Source organism: Crinia signifera, chromosome 1 (genome assembly GCF_055691185.1).
Source record: "Crinia signifera chromosome 1, ASM5569118v1, whole genome shotgun sequence".
Taxonomy (NCBI): domain Eukaryota; kingdom Metazoa; phylum Chordata; class Amphibia; order Anura; family Myobatrachidae; genus Crinia; species Crinia signifera.
In genome coordinates this window covers 233380121-233405625 of record NC_139217.1, presented here as the reverse complement: position 1 = coordinate 233405625, position 25505 = coordinate 233380121, and the positions used below count along the sequence as shown (strand labels likewise).

Genomic DNA, 25505 nt, shown 5'->3' with positions numbered 1-25505 from the left:
AGCAACCATATTGCCACCGATGGGAGTGTGCACCGGGTGCGCACTCCCGTTTTCTGCCCTAAGTGATCGCTGGTCGCAGGAGCTTGCTTGCTTCTGCGACCAGCTGATTTCCACTGCCGGGCTCCCCCGGCAGTTTCTTTTTCATCAGCGACCATCTCTGGTCGCTGATGCAAATGGGACTCAGAGCGACATATTGCCCCGTGTGTACAGGGCTTTAGAGGCATAAGCACCTGTGATTGAAAGGGAGACTACACTCTCACTTACCTCCACCTGTCTCTTCCATTTCTTCCTGGATTTATAAGGGATTACTTTAAACTGAACATATGTACAATTTGTTATCCACCGCCAGGCTATTTTTTGCTTAACACCTCGCCCGAGTATCATATTTGACTACCTTCTCTGCTTCAAGTTAAACATTCATGGTCTCTCTAGAACATGGGTATTCAACATGCAGCCCTCCAGACACTATGGAACAACATATCAAAGCATGCCATGTGGCAGTTTTGCTATTAAAGAAAAAAAAAAAAAAAAGAAGTATAGCATGGTGGGCTTTGCAGCTGGGAGGAACACACGTTGAATACCCCTGTTCAATTCCAAGATCAGAACATTACTCACACTGGAAACTACAAAATCTAATATCCCTACACTTATCTCTTTTACAACCTTCTACTGTAGTCTTCCTGCTCTGTAATTCAAAGCTATCCTCTATGCCAGGGGTGGCCAAACTAGTGCCCAAGATCTAACAGAAATTGATGTTTTCCAGGACAAAACATTAACAACTTACACAACAAAATGCAGACCCCCCGCTTACCAAGGTTACTTTGACTATCTATCTTCGGTTTTATCATTTTTATGGAATTATTGTCATGGTGTTATGTATATGTAATTTTAAATGCATTCTGTATTTATTGTCAAGACGTTAGGTTTATGAAATTTTAAATGTATATTTATTGTCATATTGTTTACATATTACCCTTTATGCATCCTGCATAATGTGGACCTCTGTTCCATAAATTATGAACATCTAAGGGCGATTTACAGAACAAACGCTTAGTGATTATAATTCGCAGTGGAACGCAAATCTGCTGCGTATCTGTGATTGACACGCACGGCCATTTTTGTAATTCACGTATTTGTATGGCCAAACATATCCAAGTTTTAAAAAAAACACACCTGTCAACTGGATATTTCTATATCTCCATACCAGTGATGTCCCTATTATTGTATATGCATCTAGGGTAACATGATTTAGTGAATCTACAAACCCCCGCTATCCACTATTGTAGTGGAACGCATTTCCGGGTGCCTGGAACGCACGGCCATACTGCTTCCGGCCTAGCGCTCCCGGACACCGCAATTCAACGTCACACTGGTGACATTCGGCTGTTATTTAAACGCCGCTGTATTATGTATTTCCACACTTCTGACGAAGGTAATTGTACCAAAACGCGTTAAGTGTGGACCACTGAACTGGATTCCCCTGGTCAGGACGGCTTCCCCAACAAGGTACCGAGTGGTTACTGGTCCGGACCTAGTGCCACTAAGGAACTTTGTACTACCAACGGTGGATGCTGCCTTGCCATAAGGATATCCCTTTCATGCCTGTTTATGTCTGTTCATTGTAAGTGCAAAAAATTTTTTTATTAAATCATTTCTATTTTAAAACGTTATTTGCACCATCCTCTGCTTTTTTCTTTGCATGATCTTTGGATTAATTGAGGACGCTGCTCCCAACATCATTGCCTCTGACTGACCTATGAAAATTGGACTGGTATATGGTGACTGTACATTTACCCTTTCACATTAGGTGTGAATAGTGGATGGGAACTACTTTAGCGCTGGACACACCTACTACATTTTTTTGCCTTTCCAATTTGTTCTATTGGGTGTGACTGGATGACACTCATTGTATGGTGTGCTAAGCAGCTTTTGGTTTATTAAGCGCACAAAACCTGAAAACACCCCTTCCCTTTACTTTGACTATACTATCACCAGATGCTAAATGTAAAGCAGCTTACACATAAAGAGATAAAAGCAGTTAACAATATGGTTCTCGATTACCCTTGAACTCTTCGATCTACTGAATGAACCATATAGTGCATACACACTGAACAATTTCAAATGATAGATTTATATTTACCACTAACATCTTGTTTCATGAAAAACGTATAATTCTCATTAGTACATACTGACCGACATGCAAAGTCATAATAGCCATAGGAAAAAAACTTGACTGCATGTACAGATAAGAAAGGGGGTCAATAATAAAACCGGCAGCATGCATTGTTATCGTTCCTACACACTGAACGATATCGCTAGTGCTTATCGTGCATTTATTGCATAATGTATGAAGACTTTAGGATATTTGTCTCATAGGTTTGCTTACTTAAATGTTATATGCTGTGTGAAGCAACTAGAAAGTATCATATCTCCTTTACTATATGCATGATAGGGTTTTGATACTAGAGATTGACACTGGCATCAGTAATTTCACCATTTTTCTTTCCTATTCAAAAGGTGGTATATTTGTACTCCTGTTTAAAACAGGAATGTTTTACATAATGGCCCATATTTCATACATTACAAAGTGCCCCCAAAATCAATTTGGTCTTTGTTTCTCTCTATGCAAATCTATTGTCACAGTAATGGATATTGAATTTTGAGAGCCCCCTTAAACACATAATACATTTAATACAAAAGTAGTACAGATGTTCGTCTGGGCTAGTCAATCTACAATTCGGCAAAGTAAGAATGCTTTAAAAAATAGAAGTGTTAGTTTATTTTTATCAAATCAGAAACACAAAAGTGAATGAAGAGGAAAGACGTCTAAATCAATTCAATATTTGGTATGACCACTCTCTGCCTTCAAAACTAAATCAATTCTTCAAGTTATAGTCAGCTTTGTAGGATTTAAGGTCAGGTATAAAATTAACCTATCATACCAAACAGGTAATAATGCTCATTATTACCTATGTAGAATGAAAGCTATTAACTGAAGCATAAACCGCTGCGATGGAGGCTTAAAACTGGGTGAGGAACAGCTACTCTGATACAAAGTTGAGACTGTAAAAGACTAATTTTACACAGCATGGCAAGACTGAGCAAAGCAACAAGACACAGCACTATAAATGACGTGTGACATCTTGACCGTTATTGGGGTTCTACTAACAGATAATGAACACGTTGAAAATAACTAGATCCAGTTTTTAAATTAGCACTATATTTATTTACAAAAGGTTAAAAGAAAAAAAAGACAAGGAAGCGCAGGTGAACTGGACTGTCATTTTCTCATAAGCAGATAGGTGACTGGAACGGTTATTTTGTCCAGCTGACTTTGGGAATGTCATAATGTTCTGTTAACGCATCCAAATGACGATTAAAATCCTGTAACAATATAAAAAAAAAAGGTTTAATAGACATTAACAATAATTAACAGTTGGCTGTATAGTTTCAAAGTAAGCAGGTATAACCCTTTGAGTGCCAAGTGAATTTGTCAAAATAGGTGTGCAAATTGGCAAGCAAACTATTTGATTCATTATAATGACCTGTGATGTTTATCTTGTATATGAATTATAATTTTTTTACACGTCATTTTTAATTTGAATTTATACTGCCATTTTTAGCGGATGCTGGCACTCAAAGGCAGCTATTCAATGCTTGCTCTGGGGAGCGGCAGCGAATCCTGTGTAGGATTCGCTGCACTTTCTCCCCAATTCTCCCTGTAGGGAGATTCGCCGGGCAGCCGCCCGTTCTCCCTATTCAACGCCTCAGGGGCTCTCTGCCCCTGGCGGCGAATTTTAACCCCCCCGGCGAATTTTAACCCCCCCGGCGAATGCCGCCGGGGGACGGCTGCAGGCAGGGAGATGGAAGCCTCCCTGCCTGCGCCGGACACTGCGGGGTGGAGGGCTGTGGGGGACAGAGGGAGAGCCCCCAGAGCTGGCAGGGGGCTGTGTTAGGGAGCCGCTACACACTGGTCCCGATCGTGCATGTGTAATGATCGGGACGAGTGTGCAGTGAATATATGAATATTAATGAGCGGCTCCCAGCTCGGCCCCCTGCTGGTGAATGTGTAAAAAAAAAAAAATTGTTTTAAAAAAATAAAAAATAAATTAAAATATATTCATGTGCTGCAAGCACATGAATAAAAATAGCATGCCCCTTCACAGAAAAAAAAAAAATCTGTTTTTTTGACACCAAAATAAAAATAAAAAAACTTTATTTTCAAAGATCACATTCCAGTTCTCCAGAAAAAGATGACGAATGTAAAATGGAGAATCCGGGGAAAATCACTAAAAACCCCATTGAAAACCACTGGCGAATCGCGGAGAATCACAAACAAAGAATCGCCAGACATTCGCTCTTCATTTGCAGAGAATTGTGTCCATTGAATAGGGCGAATTGTTTTTCCAGTGAGAAAATTCCCTGTAAACCCGGGGAATTGCCTGATTCTCCAGAAAATATGGAGAATCAGAGGCATTGAATACTGGCCAAAGGGTTAAGAAGCAGCTATTTCCAACCATTTTTATTACCTGATTATGGTTATCGCTAGCATATAAAACCAGTTGCTCTCCTCATCTACAGCAGTGATACACTCTGAAACTACATGGCACAAAACAATCTTTCAGTTGGATACGTTTTACCTACCAACTAACCTAAATCTGACTGGTATAGCTGCTTTTATTCAAGACTTACATTTTGCTACATGGTAGGCTAAGCAGGCACCGGTGGTATCATTTGTGGGAAACAATGCTTAATAGTACACTTCTCCCGTGATCTTTTATTCAGAGACCAGTATTCCACTTCCCCTAGGAACTTCTATATTTACAGCCACATTATTGGCTACATAGCCTGCACTTGCAGTCATACCCCATGATAACCACTGCAGCATATTCGTAAAAAAAAACTAAAAATTCTGCGGAGTATAAAAAAGGGGTAACTCCTGGTGGTAAAGCTTAGTAGTAGGAGCTTCTAAACCAGTAACCTTTCCAGCCTTGGTCATATTTGAAACCTATCCTGCTAAAACCTTCATTGAGGATGACAGATGTGTTTTTGTTTGTGGAAAAGTATTTCTTATGCTAAAAGTTTTACAAAACCCCCTCATAAGTTATATCCGACCCCAGAAAAACTCTAAAAAGAAAGCTGTCCAAAACTATGCCTGTTGTGGTGTCAAGTGTAAATTTACAACAAAAGTAATAGGAATCAGCAGAATTCCAGTTCCTTTTGTAACACTATTTCATGTATGATAGGAGGATGTTGCCTCCGGTGACAGGTATATGATGGGGAATATATTTATTGCCCATCATTGGCAATCGGCAGTAACAGCAACACTTGACCCTATTGAGACTAAAGTACAGGCCCATTGTGATTGAGACAGCAAGAATCCATTAGGCAACTAATACAGAGGTTCCCAAAATCCACTGTTTCAGTCCAGGTTTAAATGATATTCATGACTTAGCACAGGTGACTGAGTGCCTAATTCAGCGCTGCACGCAGCTGTGCGAATTTGCCGCGGTCTGCGATCAGATAGCTGCTGCTCAGAGTGAAATCCCGCCCCTTGCAAGTCTGCGAATGAATCGCTGATCGCATGCCATCTGCAAGTCTAGTCGTACTTAATATCTAATGATTTTTCCAGTTTGTGCAAGTATGCGCAATGCTGACCCTTCCATAACTCTGGTGACAGACAGGCTGATTGATGCCGGCGTTGACGTCAAACATTCCCTTAAAATGCCTGCACTTTTTCTTACACTCCCAGAAAAAGGCTATCAACCCCAAATGCCAGTTTCCTGTCAATTAAATTGCGAGGGGATTGCAATTAGATTCAATTGTGGGTTTTTGTTGCCCTTTGGCCTCGCTCATGTGTTTTACGATCTTTATGCATGCATTGTCATTCAGTAAGTGATAGGATTGCGAATTCGCACAACAGTGATCAACTCTGAATCACGTAATTAAACCTCAGTCAATTTGATTTACGCATCTGGATTCAAGCATGGGTAGCCTTAAACCCTAATGGCAAAGCGATATTGCAGAAGTAAAGCTGGCAACTGGTACAGATGGTAATCCAACTTCTCCCTTAGTTTACTAGTGTGTGGAGCTATACCCCTTTGTAGGTGCTATTTTTGGTTATTATAGGTCTGCTTTCTTTTACATGTCAAATGTCTGCTTAGGCTTCTGTCACAGCGCACCTCAGACTGGGGATATAAATGGGTTGCCTGACTCAACGACATGGGTCGAGGTGCAGTGTAAAAGCACAAAATCTTTTAACCTGGGGCGAGCAACCCTGCATTTCGAGCTGGTTTATGAGAAGGGTTAAACCCATGTTGTCTTCTGTATAGCGGGCAACCCGGATTTAATGTGAATGTGCCGATCCCAGGCCCGGCCCGGCGATATAAAAGCAGTATAACAGTGTTCATTGATTACAAAAGCATTATAATGATACTTTCCTTTTTTCCTCACTCCCATGTCCATTCTTTGTTGTTTATTCATTGTTAATATATTGGTGAGCCTTATGTTAATTAATACTGGAAATAAATAAACCTTCGGCTGTGTATATATAATGTGTATATTAAACATAAATACACTCTGTTTAGACTTGGGGCCAATCCCCGAGATCTCAGTAACGTATACAAGTAATATCTCAGCACTATACAGCTAAAACAGGGCTGACATGGAAAATGAAAATTTAAAAGTGCGTAGAAATGTGAAACACAAAATAATTTGGGTTCAAAGCATATCTGGAGTTAGGCTATTCAAACTAATCAAATCTATAAATAGATTTCAGTGCATTTGTTGAAGGTCACGTTTGCAGCTGCAATCCTGTACATAGATACTGTGCGAAAATATCCAAATGTATCAGCTGTCAGGATTTCTACTGAGACGCCCACCAACACCTAAACTAATCTGAACAACTACGTACAAAGACAGATCAATTGAAAATTGGCCCTCTGAGTAACCCTATGGCCAGGAATTAAGAAGCCCCGTGTACTGAGATGCCGGAGACATCTTTATAGCATACAGGATAGAAAATGCAAACACCACTAGAAAAGTTACATGTGGTTTTGCTCCATTACCATTTCCAAATGGTCCCTTCCTGGCATTTGTGAATGAGACTTACTGCAAACTACTATGGTAATGGACTGACGCACTACTAAGATACATGCAGAGTCAATGGATAATAAAATTCCAGGCACATAGACAGACACTGAACTGCTGTATTTGTAGATATACAGCTTACTTACCTCTACTCTTTGTTTGTGCGTTTTCGATGCTTTCTTGAGGATTCGTTCCATTTGCTGCAAGATACAATACATTCAAAATAAATGATGCACTACAGAAAACCTGTAAATTATTCTTAAGCAAAAAAAAAAAAAAAATTATAATAATAATAAACATTTAGCATGATATGCATCATAAATAAAGACACGTAACAGAACCACACAACACTTGCTACTTTAAAAAAACTCATAGGTAACTAAGCAATAAATGATCAACTCGGTCAGACATTGAAAAATTCAGATTGAGAAAGCAAATAGGCTGGAATCTATGTCCACTGCAGGGAGGGATGCTACAGAAGAAGGAAATTGGAAAATAGTACATGGAGGAAACCATAGATGCTGAAAGTGGTCATATTAAACAACTACAAGGTATATTTGTTTTTCAGAACTCTTAACCCTTTGAGTGCCAACATCTGTAAAAGCGGTTCAAAATATCCGCGTCCCTCACTTTTTATATAAATTAAAAAAAAAAAAAAAAAAGTTGTGTAAAAAATAATAACAAAAAAAAAAAAAAAAAAAGATATTTCCTATATACGGTTAACACTACAGGTCATTATGATGAAAGAAAAAAAAAAGAAAAAAAGAAAAAAAAAAAAAAAATCGATTGCTTGCAAATTTTTACAACTATTTGACAAAGTCACTTGCCACTCAAAGGGTAAAATAAGCTTTTTAGTAGATAGAAATAGCCTTTTCAACCCCCCCCCCTCCTCCCCCCCCAAAAAACGGAATTACAAAATAAAATATAAACATTTAATAAAACAAGCTCGAAAAAATGAACACATTGTAAAGCTGGGTACACACTATAAGGGGATTCTTGGTTCTGAACTGTAAAAACCTTTTCTTCATAGGCCAAGGTGGATGCTGGGAATTGTGGGCTATTACTGAACCAGAAGACCGGGCACCAATGAGAACAACTTCTTTTAGATAGTGCAGCCCATAGCTCCTCTCCCTTACACCCCTTCCTGTCCTCAGAGACTCATTTTAAAAACTTAACAAGCTGAGGAATAGGGATAGGAGAGAAGAACCATTCAACAAAAAGGCAGATAAACAACTGCCAATATAAAAATGAACTGCTAATCTGGAGCGCAAGGGTGGGCACCCAACATCCACCTTGGCCTACGAAAAAAAGGATTTTACAGGCAAGAACCTATCCCCTTTTTTCTCATGGCCTGGATTCTGAGAATTGTGGGACCTGTGTGCTACAGGGTATCTTGACAATAAATGGTTAATGTAACACGATACTGTGCGGTCTTTTTGCAATTGTACAGAAGTCAATGGGAATAGGTACAGCTTCACCTGTGCCACACAAGTGTATCCTACTTTAGCAAGAAAATATTGGGTAAATATTTAAAGAGCGCAAATGTAACACTAGCTTTCAGGTAGAAATATATATTTTTTATTTTTCATAGAATTAATAATAATCATCACACGCCTGAATGGTGGGCAAAACAATGAATACAGTTTTTAAAAACCATACAATACAATACACATATAATAATGAAAATAAAATTTAAATCAAGGACATGGACATCCAATCAATTCCTAGGCTGGCCAGCCCGACTTATAATACTAAATACAGCTGTCGATTTGTGGATTAAATTATCAAGATTCTCCAATCAGTAGTCTTTGGAAACAGAATAGCAAGTAGGTAGCCAAGGATTTGAGATATGTGCACAATTTTGAATTCGATAACAATTTTGAATTCGATCTCTTATTACAGACTCGGTCGGTCTCCCAATTCAACATCCCAGGAATGTATACCGCCGAAAAGGCCAGTAGATACCTCTCGGCCCACAGCATGGCTGCTATGCTTTTTGTGCTGCGCTGGTGTTTTGCGTATTCAACTGCTGTTGCGTTGTCTGACTGGATGCGTACAGACTTTCCATGAAGGAGAGTCCCCGATTGGCAGAATGTTCGGTGGATGGCTCTCAGTTCTAGGACATTTATCGGAAGGGTGGTCTACTGACGCGTCCAAAGTCCCTGAAAGGAGTGATGCTCTACCATCATGCATCCCCTGTGCAGGCTGGCATCTGTGGTCACTATCACCCAAACATGACTGGCACACAAATGACCCTTCGTGAGATTTGCTGGCTGCAGCCACCATAAAAAGGGAGATCCGAACATCCCCTGACAATACCAGAAACTGCGTTTTTAGGTGGAGAGGTGAGCGATTTCAGCGACCTAACAGCACGAGCTGGAGGGTGTGAGAATGAATATTGTCAGACTCCACCATGGGAAAACTGGACACCAGTTTCCCGAACACTTTCATACATAGGTGGATCGATACCCTGCGATGTTTTAGAAAGGACCAAACTAATGCCTGTAATTCAATCATCTTGTCTCAGGGTAAAAAGACCCTCTGTGAGATTGTATCTATGAGAGCCTCCAGATGTATCATGGGGTCGAGGGAACCAGGCTGGACTTTTCCAGTTAATTATCCAACCATAAGACTGGAGGAGGCAATTGTGAATCGTAAATAAGATTAGAGAATTTGTTGAGTGAGCAAAGAGAAGGCCGTCGAGGTATGGAAGAATCCATACCCCTTGTAGGTGGAGGTGAGCTGCCATTACCTCCATGATCTTCGTGAAAACACGGGATGCTGTTGAAAGGCCAAACAGCGGGGCCTGAAACAGGAAGTGGCGCTCTAGCACTACGAAATATAGCTGATGAGCTATCTTTATGGGTATGTGAAGGTATGCATCTTGATTGTCCAGGGATGCCATAAAGTCTCCCAGTTCCATGGAGAGTAGAATTGACCTGAGGGATTCCACTTGGAATTTTGGCACTCTGAGAAAAAAAAAAGGTTCAACCTCTTTAGACTGAGCATAGGGCGGAAAGGTCCGGTTTGTTGAGTAAGAAAAGGTTAGAGTAGAAGCCTATTTTTCTTTGTGCTGAAGGAACAGGAACAATCATTTGTGATTCCAATAGAATCTTGAGGGCGGCGGCCTTCAATGGGTCCACAGGAAGAATCGTTGTAAAGAACTGGATTGGATACCTGGATCAAAAGGTAAAGGGAGTAGCCTTGTGACAGTACATCTAATGGTGTGTACACACGGTCAGATGTGCCTTCAGATACTGTCCACGATCCGATCAGATCGTGGATAGTATCTGAAGGCACATCCGATTTGCATACAATCTTGACTATATAGTGCAGATCTGCACTATATAGTCATGGCAGACAAGACTTTCTGCCTTGCGATACGTGAACGCGCTTTGGATCGGGATCTGAAGGGTTAAAACCCTTGCGATCTGCATCCGATTCTGATCCGATGTTGACTATATCGTCAACATCGGAAGGCAAAAGTTACCGTGTGTACACACCATAACACCCAAGAGTCTGATGTGTTTGGCCAAATCCCTGCAAATTGAAAAAGGTGACCCCCCTACCCTCGACACAGCCAGATATTGCATTCTGGTTTCAGGCTTATCAGCTTCGGGGCTTTATCGGGGTTTGGATTTTTTTTATTTTGAAAAGGCAGGCTGAACTCTTGTAGAGGTTTGAGCTCTTGCCTTGCTTTGGGGTAAAAAAAAAAAAAAAATGGAAGGACTGTTGCCTTGGTTTTGAAATTCCTGAGGGAAGGCAAGCAGGGTTAGGAGGCAGCTATAGAAGCAACAATCTTATCTAATTCCGGAAAAGCATTGACCGTGAAAAAGATAAAGCTTTCTTGGAGTCGTTATCTGCCTTCCAAGATCTGAGCAGAGCTTGTCTTGCTGCCACCAACACTGCTGATACCATAGAAGCAAAAACACCGCCACTGAGGTAAGTGCTTGCTTCTCGCATTTTGTCCACTAGGGACAAAAGGTCTGCTCTGCGTGTCCCGACTGCAGGCCTTCTGTTAAAGCATCAGCCCAGTGACCTATAGCCATAGCAGTTCAAGCGGCTGCAAAAGCTAGATGAATGGCAGCCCCTGCATTAGTACAGATCGATTTTAGAAAGTGAGGGGAAAAAAAAAAAATAGTGAGCAGCAATATGAAACACCACCAAGTGGGGAAAGTTCTGTCTCCCAAAGACATATATAACAATAAAAGATGGGTATTTCTGATCGCACTCAAGCTTATTTAGATTTTAGAAATTTATCTAACTTCTTATCAACCACATGGGCGTCCACCGGAGGAGGAACTTCCCATTTTTTATGATCCTCAGGTAGGGGATAAAAGGTGGACGTGTGTTTAGAAAACAGGAATTTGTTATTTGGATGTTTCCAAGCTTCCGGAAATATTTTGTTGAGAAGAATGTGGTAACACTGCCGGTTCTTTCTTTTTCACTTAAAAAGCAGGGTCTCAGAAGGAGGTTGAGAATCAGATTCCTTAATTTATAAAGGTCAGTCGGATACATTTAGAGCAGACTGTCCACCCTGGCCTAAGTCATGTGATCCTCATCAGCCGTGGAATCATCCTCAACTGGGGCATCTGTATTAGGGTCCTCATCTGAGAATCCTTCAGACGCAGATCCTTCCAAAAGTAAAGCTTGTGAGGTGTCATGCTGTGCAGCAGCATGCGAGCTAGGAGCACCTGAAGTGTGTTGGCTGAGGAGGAACCTGGGGAACAATTGAAGAATGTGAAGCTGCCAGCTCCCTCATTGCAGAGGACAAGGCAGTAGCCCAGTCAGGCTTGCAGGGAACCTCTATAGTAGCCTGCGGACCGGGTCCTGGCAGAGTGCATCGCTCACAGACGCCAGTGTGGTTCTGCTCAGCACATGCAAAATTTTCATCATATGAAATGCATGTATAGGTGCGCAGCGAGTGAGCATTTCCCTTTCCCGACCTCTTAGAAGACTTTGTGGGAAACCTGTGGCTATAACTTCCCACAAATGTAACCCCCTATACAGTGTGAGAAGGGGAGTAAGAAAGTACTGTACAACAGACACTAAGATAAATTAGCGACCATATACTGTATACCCTGCTAGCCAGTACAGGGAAATGTGTATATGAATCTTCACATTAAAGAAAATAAACTGGAAAAAAAAAAAAAACAGTAAATATACAATGCAGTATATGTAAAGACACTTTCACACATAAATAAATGCACTGATACCCAGCACCAACACAATTAGTGAGGTGAGGGAGTTAAAATCTGGTCACTGAACACAGTGAAGGCAAGGGGGCAATTATAGAGCTCTTCTCCTGCTGTCAGCCAGACTGTCTAAGGTAAAATGGCCCCCGCAAGTGTTGAGGGGGAGTAGAGGAGCGCCCTCATTGGGAATCCAGGACGAATCATAGCCGAGGGAGGGGGCGGAGAAACAAGGCTTAGTCCACCCCCTCATGGAACCCCAGACTGCCGGCATAAGGCCCTGTTTGCACACAAATATTCCCTGGTGGTTTAGCAGTTTCCCAGCATGAGCTGAGTATTGCTGCCAGGACCGCCGGTAGAACCTCCACCGGTGGTGTGAGCTGCATCTCCAAATCCCCGCTAGCGGGGAGTCGCTTACCTGTTACCTCTCCCTCAGCCATGGCTCCCTCTTAGTGCAGGGAGGTGACTGGTGTGAGCGGCCGTGGGGGTATGTCCACCAGTTGCTGGGGAGAAGACGCTGCAGGTGTCAGCGGTAGCGCTGCTGCGCCGCTGACACCCAGTGTAAGAAAAAAAGTAAAAAATAAAAAAAATTAGGGCTGCAACAGCCCTCTCCTAATAATGGTGCCCTGTTCCTCAGAGCGCCAAGGAAAAACCTGGTCTGTGAGGTTATAAGGGGGGGGGGGGGGGGGGGGGTTTCGTTGTACTATCTAAAAGTTGTTGTTCTTCTTGGGGCCGGTCCTCTAGTCCAGAAATACCGCAGAGGCCATTAGAAAAAAAAAGATATTTCCTAACAATATCTAACGATATTATTGGGCATATTGTCTCGTGTGTTCCCACAATATAGTTAGCGATGTGCACTCCTCCAGGTCCATTTCGACCACCCCTTGTCGCCTGTACATGCAGTCAAATTGTGCCTCTGTCGTTTATAACTATGTGCATATCCATCAGTGTGTAGGAGCAATAAACATCCATTTTTCATAAAAAAACGATGGACACTGGTAAAGCAACAGATATATCTTTATTGTATGTCAAACCATTCAGTGTTTAGGGACTATAGCAGTGATTCTCAATCCCTTTATTTTTCTTTTCATTTTCATCTACACACATACATAAGTAACAAAAATCAGACATAAAAGAGCACATATACATAGGAACAAAAACAAAAAAAAAATTACATAAACTAAAATTTTATATAGATAAATAAATCAATATACATTTAACATGGAAATATCCAGACATATGAATAGTCCAGAGAGCCTTGGCTCAGTCATCTACATAAGTCCTATAGAGAGACATGAGATCAGAGTTCTAGCCCCATTGGCTTTTTTCCCCCCCTTACTTCTATCACTCCTTCTCCCTACCCACCCTCCTCCTTTCTTTCCCTTCCCTTCCTTTACTTCCCTATTTCTGTGCCCTCTCTCCCTAATTGTAGTGCGTCTTAGATATGTGATTGCTATGTGATTGTTCGGCGCACTTGCTGTGTGCGTATGTATTTAGTGTTTGTTTATGTGCTTCTTGTACGTGTCTTATGTGTTTCTTGTGTATTTCTTGTACGTTTTTTATGTGTTTCTTGTGTTTTTATGTTCCCTATTCTTCTATACATATGTGTACCTTGTGTTCTTGTGGTTCGTGAGGTAAACTTAATTAGTTAATTTACCACTTCCCTTCCCCCCTCCCTCTCCACCCTCCCTTATTTCTGACCCCATCTCTCTTCTACCTTATCCATACACCCCTGATCATTTCCATCTAAGCGGGAAAAAAAAAAAAAAAAAAAAAAAAAAACACCCCTTCCTTCACCTTCTTTTCTACTTAGACTATACATCTTGACTTTATATTCCTTTGGCCGGTTTACATTTCACTTTTAGGTTTAACCCTTTTTTTTTTTAACACCAGCCAACATTAAAGATTCAACATAACATTTTTTCATCTTTTAACCATGGAGCATGGACATTTCATCGGTCTATACATACTTTCAATCATTTACCTATTCATGTGATCTTCTTTCAAATATTAAATCAACTTTTAAATTATATCCTCCCCTCTACCCAGTCCGGTTGTACACCACCTATCCCACTTCTCATTAAATCTGTGTGTGGCTCCTCTAGTTTTAAACATATGTCGTTCGTGCCGTACCACATCATTGACTAATGCTCGCCATTTATAGATATTTGGAGTTTCTGTTGTATGCCAGTTCCTGGCTATTATCACCTTAGCCATTGTAGTAAGGCACAACACGTACTTATACATAATCTTTGAATTTGTTTCCTCTATTCCAATTCCAAAAAGACACACTAATGGGTCTATCTCTGGTAGCATTGAGGCTGTAGTCCGTATATCTCTCCAAACCTCTTTCCAAAATTTATATATATTTGGGCACTCCCACACCATGTGCCAGAATCCTGTATTTTCTTTTTGACACCTAGGGCAGTCAGAGTTATCTCTAAGGCCTGCTTTTAGAAGAGATGCCGGCGTCCAATATACCCTATGCAGTATAAAAAAGGATATCTGCCTAAATCTAATGCATGGGGTTGTGTTTTCCATAGATTCTAATATCTGATTCCACACCTCCCCCGTAACCGGACCAATATCCACTTCCCATTTTATCCTCAATTTTTTTATTTGGTCTGATTCATCTTTTTCATTCTATAGCAGTGATTCTCACTCTATCCTCAGGACCCCACATAGTTCACATTTTCCAGGTCACCCTGCAGGTGCATTCATTACTCGTTGACACATTTTAAAAGATCCACAGGTGGAGTAAATTACTTGCTTCTGTGAGGGGACCTGCAAAACATGCACTGTGTTGGGTCCTGAGGACCAACTTTGAGAACATGTGGACTATATCTTTCACTCTGGAGCTCCGGAGAGTTCAAGGGAAATCCTTAACTATATATTTTAAGGAGCAAAACACAGTGTGTACCCAACTTAGGCTGCAGTGCAAATATTTTGCACAACTTATACTTACTCTTTTCTCTTGCATCTTTTCAAAGGCAAGCTGAGCTGGTGTCCTCTTATCCAAAGATGGTTTCTTCTTTTCCTCATTTTTTGTATTGCTCAAAATTTGTTGAATCTTATTTTTATCTTTAGCTTTCTTCTTTTTTCTGGAAAAAAAAAAATATAGTATTATACACATTGTGGTAATACAAAATTAGAAGATGTTAAAATTACATTATTATACCTATCTGTACCGGGACTTTCTGAGGTCCATGCACTAACAAAGGAGTCATCCATATATTATAAGAGACTATGGTATGAAATTCCATACCATCACTAACTTTCATAGATATACTAACATCTATCTCAAAACGCCAACAAAACCGGCAGGTACAAATTAATCATCCTTTTTTATTTTACTGTATGTCTATTGTAATTTCATTAATATATTTCTTATCAAAATCAGTTTATAATTTTAGCACAGTCTTACCTATATGTTGTTTTTTTTTGTCTAATTTATAATAAGTTTTATGTAGAGTGGTACTTCTCATGTTCTATATTCTTGATGTAATGCTTTGTGTTTTATTCTATATGCACATATGTACCTGCTATTATTTTGCACTGTAGATTTATTACCAGTTATTTATATAGCACACACATATTCCACAGCGCTTTACAGACAATATTTGAACATTCATATCAGTCCCTGCCCTAGTGGAGCTTACAATCTATATTCCCTACCACATGGACACATACACACACTCATTCGAAGGTTAATTTTGTTGGGAGACAATTAACTTACCAGTATATTTTTGGATTGTGGGAGGAAACTGGAGTACCCGGAGGAAACCCACGCAAGCACGGGAGGATGTACAAACTCTGCAGTTAGGGCCATGGTGGGAATCGAACCTATGACTTTAGTTCTGTGAGGCAGTAATGCTAACCATTACACCCCCATAGAAATATTATGTGTCAAAAGCCTTGCTTCTCCTGTAGGAACATATGCAAATATAGCAGACACACACACACACCCACTGTAACAAGCTTGCTCTGCATGCGGCCCTATCCTACAGCTCACAGGTTTTTAAACTCGGTCCAGAGGACCCCAAACCGTGCATGTTTTCCAGGTCTCCTTACAGAATCAAGTAAAATTAGTTCCACCTGGATATTTTAAAATGTGTCAGTGAGTAATGACTGCACCTATGCACATGCCAGAGCACCTAGAAATCTGACCTGTGTGGGGTCCTGAGGACCGATATTGCAAACCACTGCTATAGTATAATCAAGCCTGTATTAAAGGAGACAAGAAAAAAAAACGCTCATATTTATAAAAAAGGATTCAATATGCCTTCACTTACATTAACACAGGCATACTGTACATGTGCTGGGTGAGAATATCCTTTTTCCTCCCTTACTGGGTCTCTATTTGTAAGAAATGACATAAACCAGATGAGAAACGATGTGCCATAGCATATTTACTGTACAGTACATGCCTTTTCTTGAGCATGCACAGTTTGATGCCATGCAAGTTATGCTACATTTAAATTATATCATGTGTCCAGATCGCAGCTGCAGGAGAAACATCTTGACATTTCCTTCCCACTCTTTCAATATATACAATTATCCAGCTATATTAACAAGACACTACAAGGACTAACAACACACGATAAAAAGAATAATTTAGATGACGCAATAAAAAAAAAATAGCACAGGGACTTTTACCACTTCTCAAATCTACTCACACTCTCGAAAAATACTCAACACAGACTCCTCCTCAGTTGGGCTATTGAAATGGCAAAATGACTTTCCCCATTTAACTATGAAAAAGATGCTCTCCTCATACGAACAAATGAACAAACAAATGGTGGCTATCACCTATATGGAAATGCACCAAAAAATTCTCCACAGAGCATATATTACACACCTAAATTAAAAAATGTTAACGTCGAAATGTTTCAAGTGTCACAGACCAGATGCAGATATACTGCATTGTTTGTGGGACTGCACATCATTTTGGGAGGAGTTACAAGACTTTATTAATATTCAACTCAATTTACAGTTCCGGATATCCAAAGACTGGGTATTCTGGAACATATATAAAAGGGATGATAAATTGATATTGACTAGAGCTACACGTCTTTTACTAAACAAGTAAGCAGCAGGGGGGAAAAAAAAAAACTATTCTTTCTCAATGGGTTGACAAGACACCAATTCCATTCTCGTTGATACACCCTAGAGTCCAGTACTTGTTTCAAATGGATTGGACGGAGGCCGCCACAAATAAAGAAAAATGAGTCCGTAAGTTCGCGGATGTGTGGATGCCTTATATAAATACCTTGACCCAAACTACAAAGGATGGGCTGAGGAACTGCTTCAGTTCAACGTCCTGGAATGATTTGGAGACTATTGCAAGTAGTGTCCCCCCTTTTTGAGAGCCTTCTGTCCACTTATATATCTTTAACAATATTGATCAGAAGCATAGATGTTAGACTCATTGATAGTTATTTCACTAAGAGTAGTTCTGACTTGTATGACTGCTATTCCGAATATCTGTACATGATTTATGAACGTAATACTGTTGGAATTGTTCAATGTATTCAGATTGTTATGCATTGCATTCAATAAAAAAGTGTTTAAAAAAAAAAAAATGATCTCAAGTGTTATGTTACCAGTTGGAAAATGCAAGCCTTAAGCCCCCCATACACGGTCCGTTCAGCGGATCCGTTCTGTACTTAAACAGCACACCTCGTATTGGAACGCATCCCTAGTGCATTCAGTGTGCATGCACTGCGATCCGATACGATGTGTACCTAGTGCATCGCATAGTACAGAACGGATGCCAGCGAATGGCTCCGTGTATGGGCAGCTTAACAGTTGCTAACTGGTCAACTGCACATACTCCCACATTATATATACTTATTTCAATTTCCCTTTTTACAGAAAGCAAGGAGTTCATGAATCCATTGTAGGGTGGTGGGAGCCCTACAATGTAATGTGACTCCTCCCATCTACTGTTGCACAGCTCTTTATATAAGATTTCACACACAATAAAAGGGTACTTATATAGTATCTGGGCGTCCGATTTAGAAATCGGGTCGGATCGGGCGCATCGCATGCGACCATCGGATGCGATGACCCGATTTTTCCATAGGAATCAATGTTAAAATGGACTGAGTCCATTTTAACATGGAATTCAATGGGAAAAAGGGGTCCTTTTCATACCCCTACTATCCAAGTGGGCATGAAGTTGGATATAAACCTGTGGCGAGCGTAGCGAGCCACCGAGCCCGAAGCGTGGCGAGCCCCGCGAGGGGACACAGAATACCGTCCGCTCGCCACGCTTCGGGCTCGGTGGCTCGCTACAGGTTTATATCCAACTCCATGCCCACTTTGATAGTAGGGGTATGAAAAGGACCCCTTTTTCCCATTGAATTCCATGTTAAAATGGACTCAGTCCATTTTAACATTGATTCCTATGGAAAAATCGGGTCATCGCATCCGATGGTCAAAAAAATCGGACGCCCAGATACTACATAAGTACCAATAAAAGTGATGTCCATATAGAATTCCACACTACACCATGTAATGAACAACACTTTGTCCTGCCCTTCTTTACACTGCACACACAGACCCACATACCAGAAGATATTGAATTTGATCAGGGGGGGCACGTAATTGTGCGTAAACATTGATCGATGTTAACAATTTGGCGTTCCAAACCACCCTAAGAGAATAATGGATCGATTCAATTACATGTGATGTAAGACTACATGTTTCGGTGCAATGTAGTTGATGTAAAGACACACACCCCCTAACCATACATCAGGTAGATTAATAGGGCCTACACACATGCCGATATTAAGGCATTTTCTAAGTGACTTTGCTTAGTTTGGCAAAGTCGCTTAGAAAATGCCCCTACATCGGTGTGTGTGTGTGTGTGTGTAGGGGTTATAGCGACAGGAATGCGCATACCCGCGTGTCGCTGTCCAAGATTGATGAGCAGCATCCATCAATCTCGGCATCGCCAGTGTTCACTCACCGGAGAACACTGGCACTGTCAGCTCGCTCAGCACACACAGCTGACAGCTCGCTCTCTGTGTGGGCTGTCAGCTCTGTGTGCTGAGTGACAGAGGCACAGAACTGCCCAACCTAGCATAGCTAGGTCACCCTACACACATCGGCATGTGTGTAGGGCCCATTACAGTAACATTTCTTGAGTAAAATAAGAAGCAAGGGGAAAGGCATGCTGTATGGGCGAAGTAGGGTGTTCACAGTGTATACTTTACACCTAAGTGCATTCAATACAGGTGGGAATCCTAGCCACAGAATTTTGCAGCAGCATGGGCAAGCGCACTACCTAATCTCTGCCCTCCCCTTTCATATTAACAGATAATACGGTGAATTTCAGAACTGCACCTATTAGCATGATTCCTATTTTCCTGGACAAATTTAAACATTGAGAGTTCGTAGCTATATATTCATTAATTTAAGTGGGACACTCACATTCAGAATTTTTTCTGGAAACTGTATCCTACAGTAAGTTTATAGTTAAGTTTATATTTTAGAATATTAATATGACCAATATAAAAAAAAAATATATATGTTGTTTTCATTGTTATTTCAAAGACAATATCACACTTTGCAATATCCCAGTCTAGATTATATCTATCAGGCAACAGCAATACCCATGTAACCGAATGGTATATTTGCTCTACGAATTACTATTATATCTTATCTGCGCCAAAACTTGTAAAAGAAAAGAAGGAAAAAGGAACATTTGGTACTTGTGTATTATAGCGGCGCCCCCGATGTTGGTCGTACGATGTTTTTATCGAATCGCATGCCATGCACACGATGGCATGCGATGCAACGCGATTTTTGCCCCCTATACAATGAAAAATTGTATAAGCACCCTAAAGGGTGCTTTTAAGCACCCAAATGGGCGCTTACAATGTTAAATGCACCCCCACGCCACCCTCCCACTATAAACGTGAACCCGAAGCGTGGTGAGCGCAGCGAGCCTGCAAGGGGCGGCGGTACGCGCCCTACGACCTTTTCATACCCCCACTATCCACGCCGGCGTGGAGTTGAGAATATAAAGTGTGGCAAGCGCAGCGAGCCACCGAGCCCTAACGCGGCGAACGCAGCGAGGGGACGCGGATACCTTCACAGGTATCCGCGCCCCCTCGCTACGCTTCGGGCTCGGTGGCTTGCTGCACTCACCACGCTTTAGATTCTCAACACCACGCCGATGTGGATAGTGGGGGTATGAAAAGGTCGTAGGACGCGTACCGCCGACGCTCGCCACGCTTCGGGTTCACGTTTATAGTGGGGGGTGGCGTGGGGGTGCATTTAACATTGTAAGCACCCATTAGGGTGCTTATACAATTTTTAATCGCATTGCATCGCATTGTTGTATGCCATATACAATGTCATACAATTCTAAAATTGTATGACATTGCGCAATATCGCATACCATCGTATGCCTTTTGGTATGCGATGCGATGGGCGCCGCTATAATACACAAGTACCGAATATTTAAATAAAAAGTTGAATAATATCTTCATCCTATATTAGGCATGGCCAAACTATGGCCCTTCAGCTGTTATGAAACTACAAATCCCATCATGCATTGCCACATTTTTGCTATTAAGGAATGCTAAAATTATGGCAAGGTATGTTGGGATGTGTAGTTTCACAACAGCTGGGGGGCTGCAGTTTGGCCATGCCTGCCCTATTTGAACCTCTAAACTTGATTTTGAAAAAATAAAAGTGTATAAAACTTGCATTCATGCCCAGGAGAGCTCATATACTGTAGAGATAGTTGTGCTATTTGAATATGATGGGAACTTTGAAACTAAATCAAGATGAGTATTTAATGGATTACCTGTGGCTCTTTATGAACTTCTTGGAAACTAAATATCTCATGCTACCCCGACATAGCGGCCCCTCTTGGCTGGAAGGAGCCTGCACAAAGACTCCTGTGCGGGCGCTCACATATATGTAGCATGCCCACAGCTGCCAGGTCCTACCGCAACATGAGGACATCAGGACAGTGAGACTACCGGATTTCAAGGCAAACACATACATTTCAATGTATGTGGTCACACAGTGTTCCACATGAAATCCTGTCAGCCGTGGCCGGATCCAGCCTCAACACTGTGTGTGTGTGTGTGTGTGTCCCCAGTCACCTTCTGGCCAAGTGGGTCCCACTTAGTTGCTATATGTGGCACCAGCCAAAGCAGTCTATGTATTCAGCACGGATGTATAATGGTCATCATTACTGCCTCACAGCACTGAGGTCATGGGTTCAATTCCCACCATGGTATATGCTCCCCGTGCTTGCGTGGGTTTCCTTCTGGTACTCCAGTTTCCTCCCACAATCCAAAAATATACTGTAGCTCAATTGGCTCCCAACAAAATGAACCCTAGAATGAATGTGTCTGTGCATATAGGTTTAGGGAATATATATTGTAAATGCCACTGGGGCAGGGACTGATGTGAATGTTCAAAATATTCTCTGTAAAGCGCTGAGGAATATGTGTGCTCAACATAATCATCAATAATAATAATAATAATAATAATAAAGTGTCCGGAACGCGTCACCATGTTAATGTGGTGAAGCGGGTCCTGACATCAACTGCCTGCATTATTCCTGCGGCATCTGTTATGGGAGTGCCTTCTCCTCCCTCGAGGGGATATGCGTCCTCCCATAACGTCTGTGTGTACTCCTCCATGTTTTTTATGTTCTGGGCATGCTCTTGTTTTAATTTCCAGCGATGTTTCCTTGGCACATGCACAGCACTATACCGAGGGGATGCTGGCTGTTAAATGAGAACAATAAAGTTTGAAAAAAAATAGGCCCGCTGCGCAAGAAAACCCTGACGAAAAACAACTAGGCAGGATAAGGAACAAAGGCACACATCGCCTGATTATACATCAGGTAAGAGCAAGGTGCTCAATTTAAAATAAAGCATATCATAAGCTTTTGCCCTGCCATTGCGTTATATAACTACCCACCCCAGCAGTCCAATTTGGCCATACTGCTGACGTTTGCGCATGCACAAATAATATATATGAAGTCTGTTTTTCCAAATCTAGTTCTTTTGATGTGATGGTCAGAATCTATGGTGGGCTTCCGATGTCCATCCGTAAACATGTGTTTACATATGTGAGATGAAGTACCCCATGTTCTGATCTGTAACCATGGCGCACACCTGCGTAGAATAGATTAGGAAAGTGGGGGACAGCCCCATAGCGGGTGACGCGCATGTGCAGTTAATAATACTTGATGACACGAACGCGTTCGTATGAACATGATCACCACAATCAGTAGAAGCAAAGAAGAGCCTGCCCTGCTGGGACTATGTAAAAACCGGACCCGGACAAGACTCCGGACCACCGGACAGGACATCAAAATCTGCAGTCCGGAGCTTGTAGGGTCCGGTCCGGGGGTCTTGTAGCTATCTGGTGTCCCTGGTGATAGCTATCACCAGGGACATGGGGGAGGGGAGATTACAGCCTCCCCGTGTGGTCCAGACTGTCCGGTTTTTGCTACATGCCCGGACCATACAGGGAGACTTTATTCTACCCGTCCTCCTCTACCTGGTGACAGGTAGCCCCCCAGGACAGGACACCCCCCGGACCGGACGCTACAAGCTCCAAACTGCAGAGTTTGATGTCTGGTCCGGCAGTCCGGGGGTTTTGTCCTGGTCCGGGTTTTACCCATACCCTGCCCTGCTCTCCGTCCCAGCATCTCTCTCTCCTTCCCAACCCCGCAATCCCATGCTCCTTACTTCTTTGACAGGCTGATATCGTCGATCCCTTTCAGCTTCAATGGTCCCTTTTGAGCGACCTCGTATTCCGCCATTGCGCCTTCTACTTCCGGACCCTATCGAGTAAATAAATCTTCCCAGTCCGACGTCAGTAGGTGGCAAAAGCAGAATAGAATCTACTGTACTCACAACATCCGTTCCATATGCTAATCGCTGTTGTGGCGTCGTCGTCACACGTCTCCCATTTTAGAAGATATCGCGGTACTTTCCCAGCGCTTCCTGTTTCAAACTTGAGCCATTATAGTGTCGTCGTCAATTATGATCTCCGAGAAAATGGCTGACACCGACAACTGGAGCTTTTGTAATGAGAAGAAATACACTATAGCTGAGACTGCACCTGTTGTTGCGTTACTAGATCTCATAAAGTTACCTGCTGCTGAGTCATAATGACCTCAGTAGGTACATTTATTTACTGAGGGTGTATATACCCTCAGTAAATTATTTACTGAGGGTATATACAACCTCAGTAAGGTAACCTTACTGAGGGTGTATATACCATTTATTTACTGAGGGTGTATCATACTTGCCTACCTGACCCTCTCCATGCGGGAGAAAATGATCTGTTTCTGGACTTCCCTGGTAATGTATGCTTGCCATCACCTGTGGGGAGCTAGGTAAAGGTGTTTCACCACAGGTGATGGCAATCATACATTACCTGGGAAGCACAGAAACAGAGCATTTTCTCCCGCATAGAGAGGGTCAGGTAGGCAAGTTTGGGGTGTATATATGTACATACCCTCCAACATTCGAAGGGCAAAAATCGGTACACATGCGGAAGGGGCGTGGTAATGGACAAAGGTGGTGTGTGGTTACCCCTTGATGAAGTCACATCGACGAAACGCGTTGGGAAACCACTGATCTCCATCCTTTTTTAAGCTAAGCAAATCTCCTTTATATCTTTATACGCTTTTATTGATTTTAGGAAGATTTTTACAAATTGTGTTTTATATACCTCCCCCTAATTTTTGTGTATATCAATCTGTATTTTTTATCCTAGAAAAAATATTTTTACCCTTGTATCTTTAAAATTTGTCCATCCTTTTATACGTACCATTTTTTGTCTTATAAAATTGTCATCTTAATAAATATTTATTTATTATATACCCAGCCCAGTAATTAGTCGCCGTAATCTTTATCCATTTACCCATACCTTCTAAGTGTAATACCGACACTATTTCTTAAAGAACTGGCTGACACCCTCTACATAATAAGGGAAGATTGCTGAGGCCACTATAGATATTGTTTCTAGACGAGCACAAGTGGCGCCGCTCATCCAAAGTACATATATATATATATTTTGGGGAATCCGCACTCACGGCCAGCCCTTGTCAACGTTCAGGGTGCTCCACTTAAGCAAACATCCAACGATGTTCCCAATATATCACAGGTGTAGAGCCAGAAATAGATCCACAAGGAGCACTCACCAATAAGACCAATAGTAATTTAATGGTACTTGTTAAAGATACAAAACATCTTACTTTTGTGAGGAGGTCGACGTTTCGGCCACTAGAGGGCCTTTGTCAAGACAATTCACCTGGCACATCCGTACAGCACAAGCACATCAAGTACTTGATGTGCTTGTGCTGTACGGATGTGCCAGGTGAATTGTCTTGACAAAGGCCCTCTAGTGGCCGAAACGTCGACCTCCTCACAAAAGTAAGATGTTTTGTATCTTTAACAAGTACCATTAAATTACTATTGGTCTTATTGGTGAGTGCTCCTTGTGGATCTATACCTGTTATATATATATATATATATATATATATATATATAGACATACTCCCAAATAGCCTGCCGACGTTTCGGTCATGGATGACCTTTAACCCCCAGTTCCCTAACCCACACTTGGATTATTGCTGTGACCATTGCTACATTGAATCTGAATGCTGCCTTGATAAAGGTCTTCCATTTTGGGAGTACGTCTGTATCTATATAGTATTGTGTGCACTTTACTATTTATACGGCACCCCAGCGGCTACCATACTTTAGAGGGTGAGAGTGCAGGTCTTGTGTGCCTATATATATATATATATATATATATATATATATATACACTTGTAGAAGGTTGGGCGACACTCGGACAGCTTTACAGCAAATAAATGGAGACCACACAGGTTCAGTTCATCAACGTTTCGAGATTTATTCTCGTCAAAGGCTTTACAGCAAATAACTGGAGACCACACAGGTTCAGTTCATCAATGTTTCGAGATTTATTCTCGTCATCAGGATGACGAGAATAAATCTCGAAACGTTGATGAACTGAACCTGTGTGGTCTCCAGTTATTTGCTGTAAAGCCGTCCGAGTGGCGCCCAACCTTCTACAAGTACATTTGAGGACCCTGTTTAGGAACACCGCCTAGGGAAGGCATCGGGTGCATGTAATTCATCATCGAGAAGAGGAGTGCCTGCATATCTTACATATATATATACATACAGACCCTTCAACATTTGAAGA

At 41.6% G+C, this 25505-nt stretch overlaps 1 protein-coding gene across 1 annotated transcript; it reads right to left on the bottom strand.

The window, feature by feature from the left end:
* Positions 1–2751: 2751 nt before the first annotated feature.
* Positions 2752–23245, bottom strand: FAM32A (family with sequence similarity 32 member A). The gene is made up of 4 exons (XM_083179437.1): positions 23012–23245; positions 15247–15382; positions 7236–7289; positions 2752–3384 (listed from the first exon to the last, which is right to left on the bottom strand). Exons 1-4 carry the CDS (start codon positions 23083–23085, stop codon positions 3316–3318), a joined length of 333 nt encoding a protein of 110 aa, XP_083035563.1. The 5' UTR covers positions 23086–23245; the 3' UTR covers positions 2752–3315.
* Positions 23246–25505: the final 2260 nt, after the last annotated feature.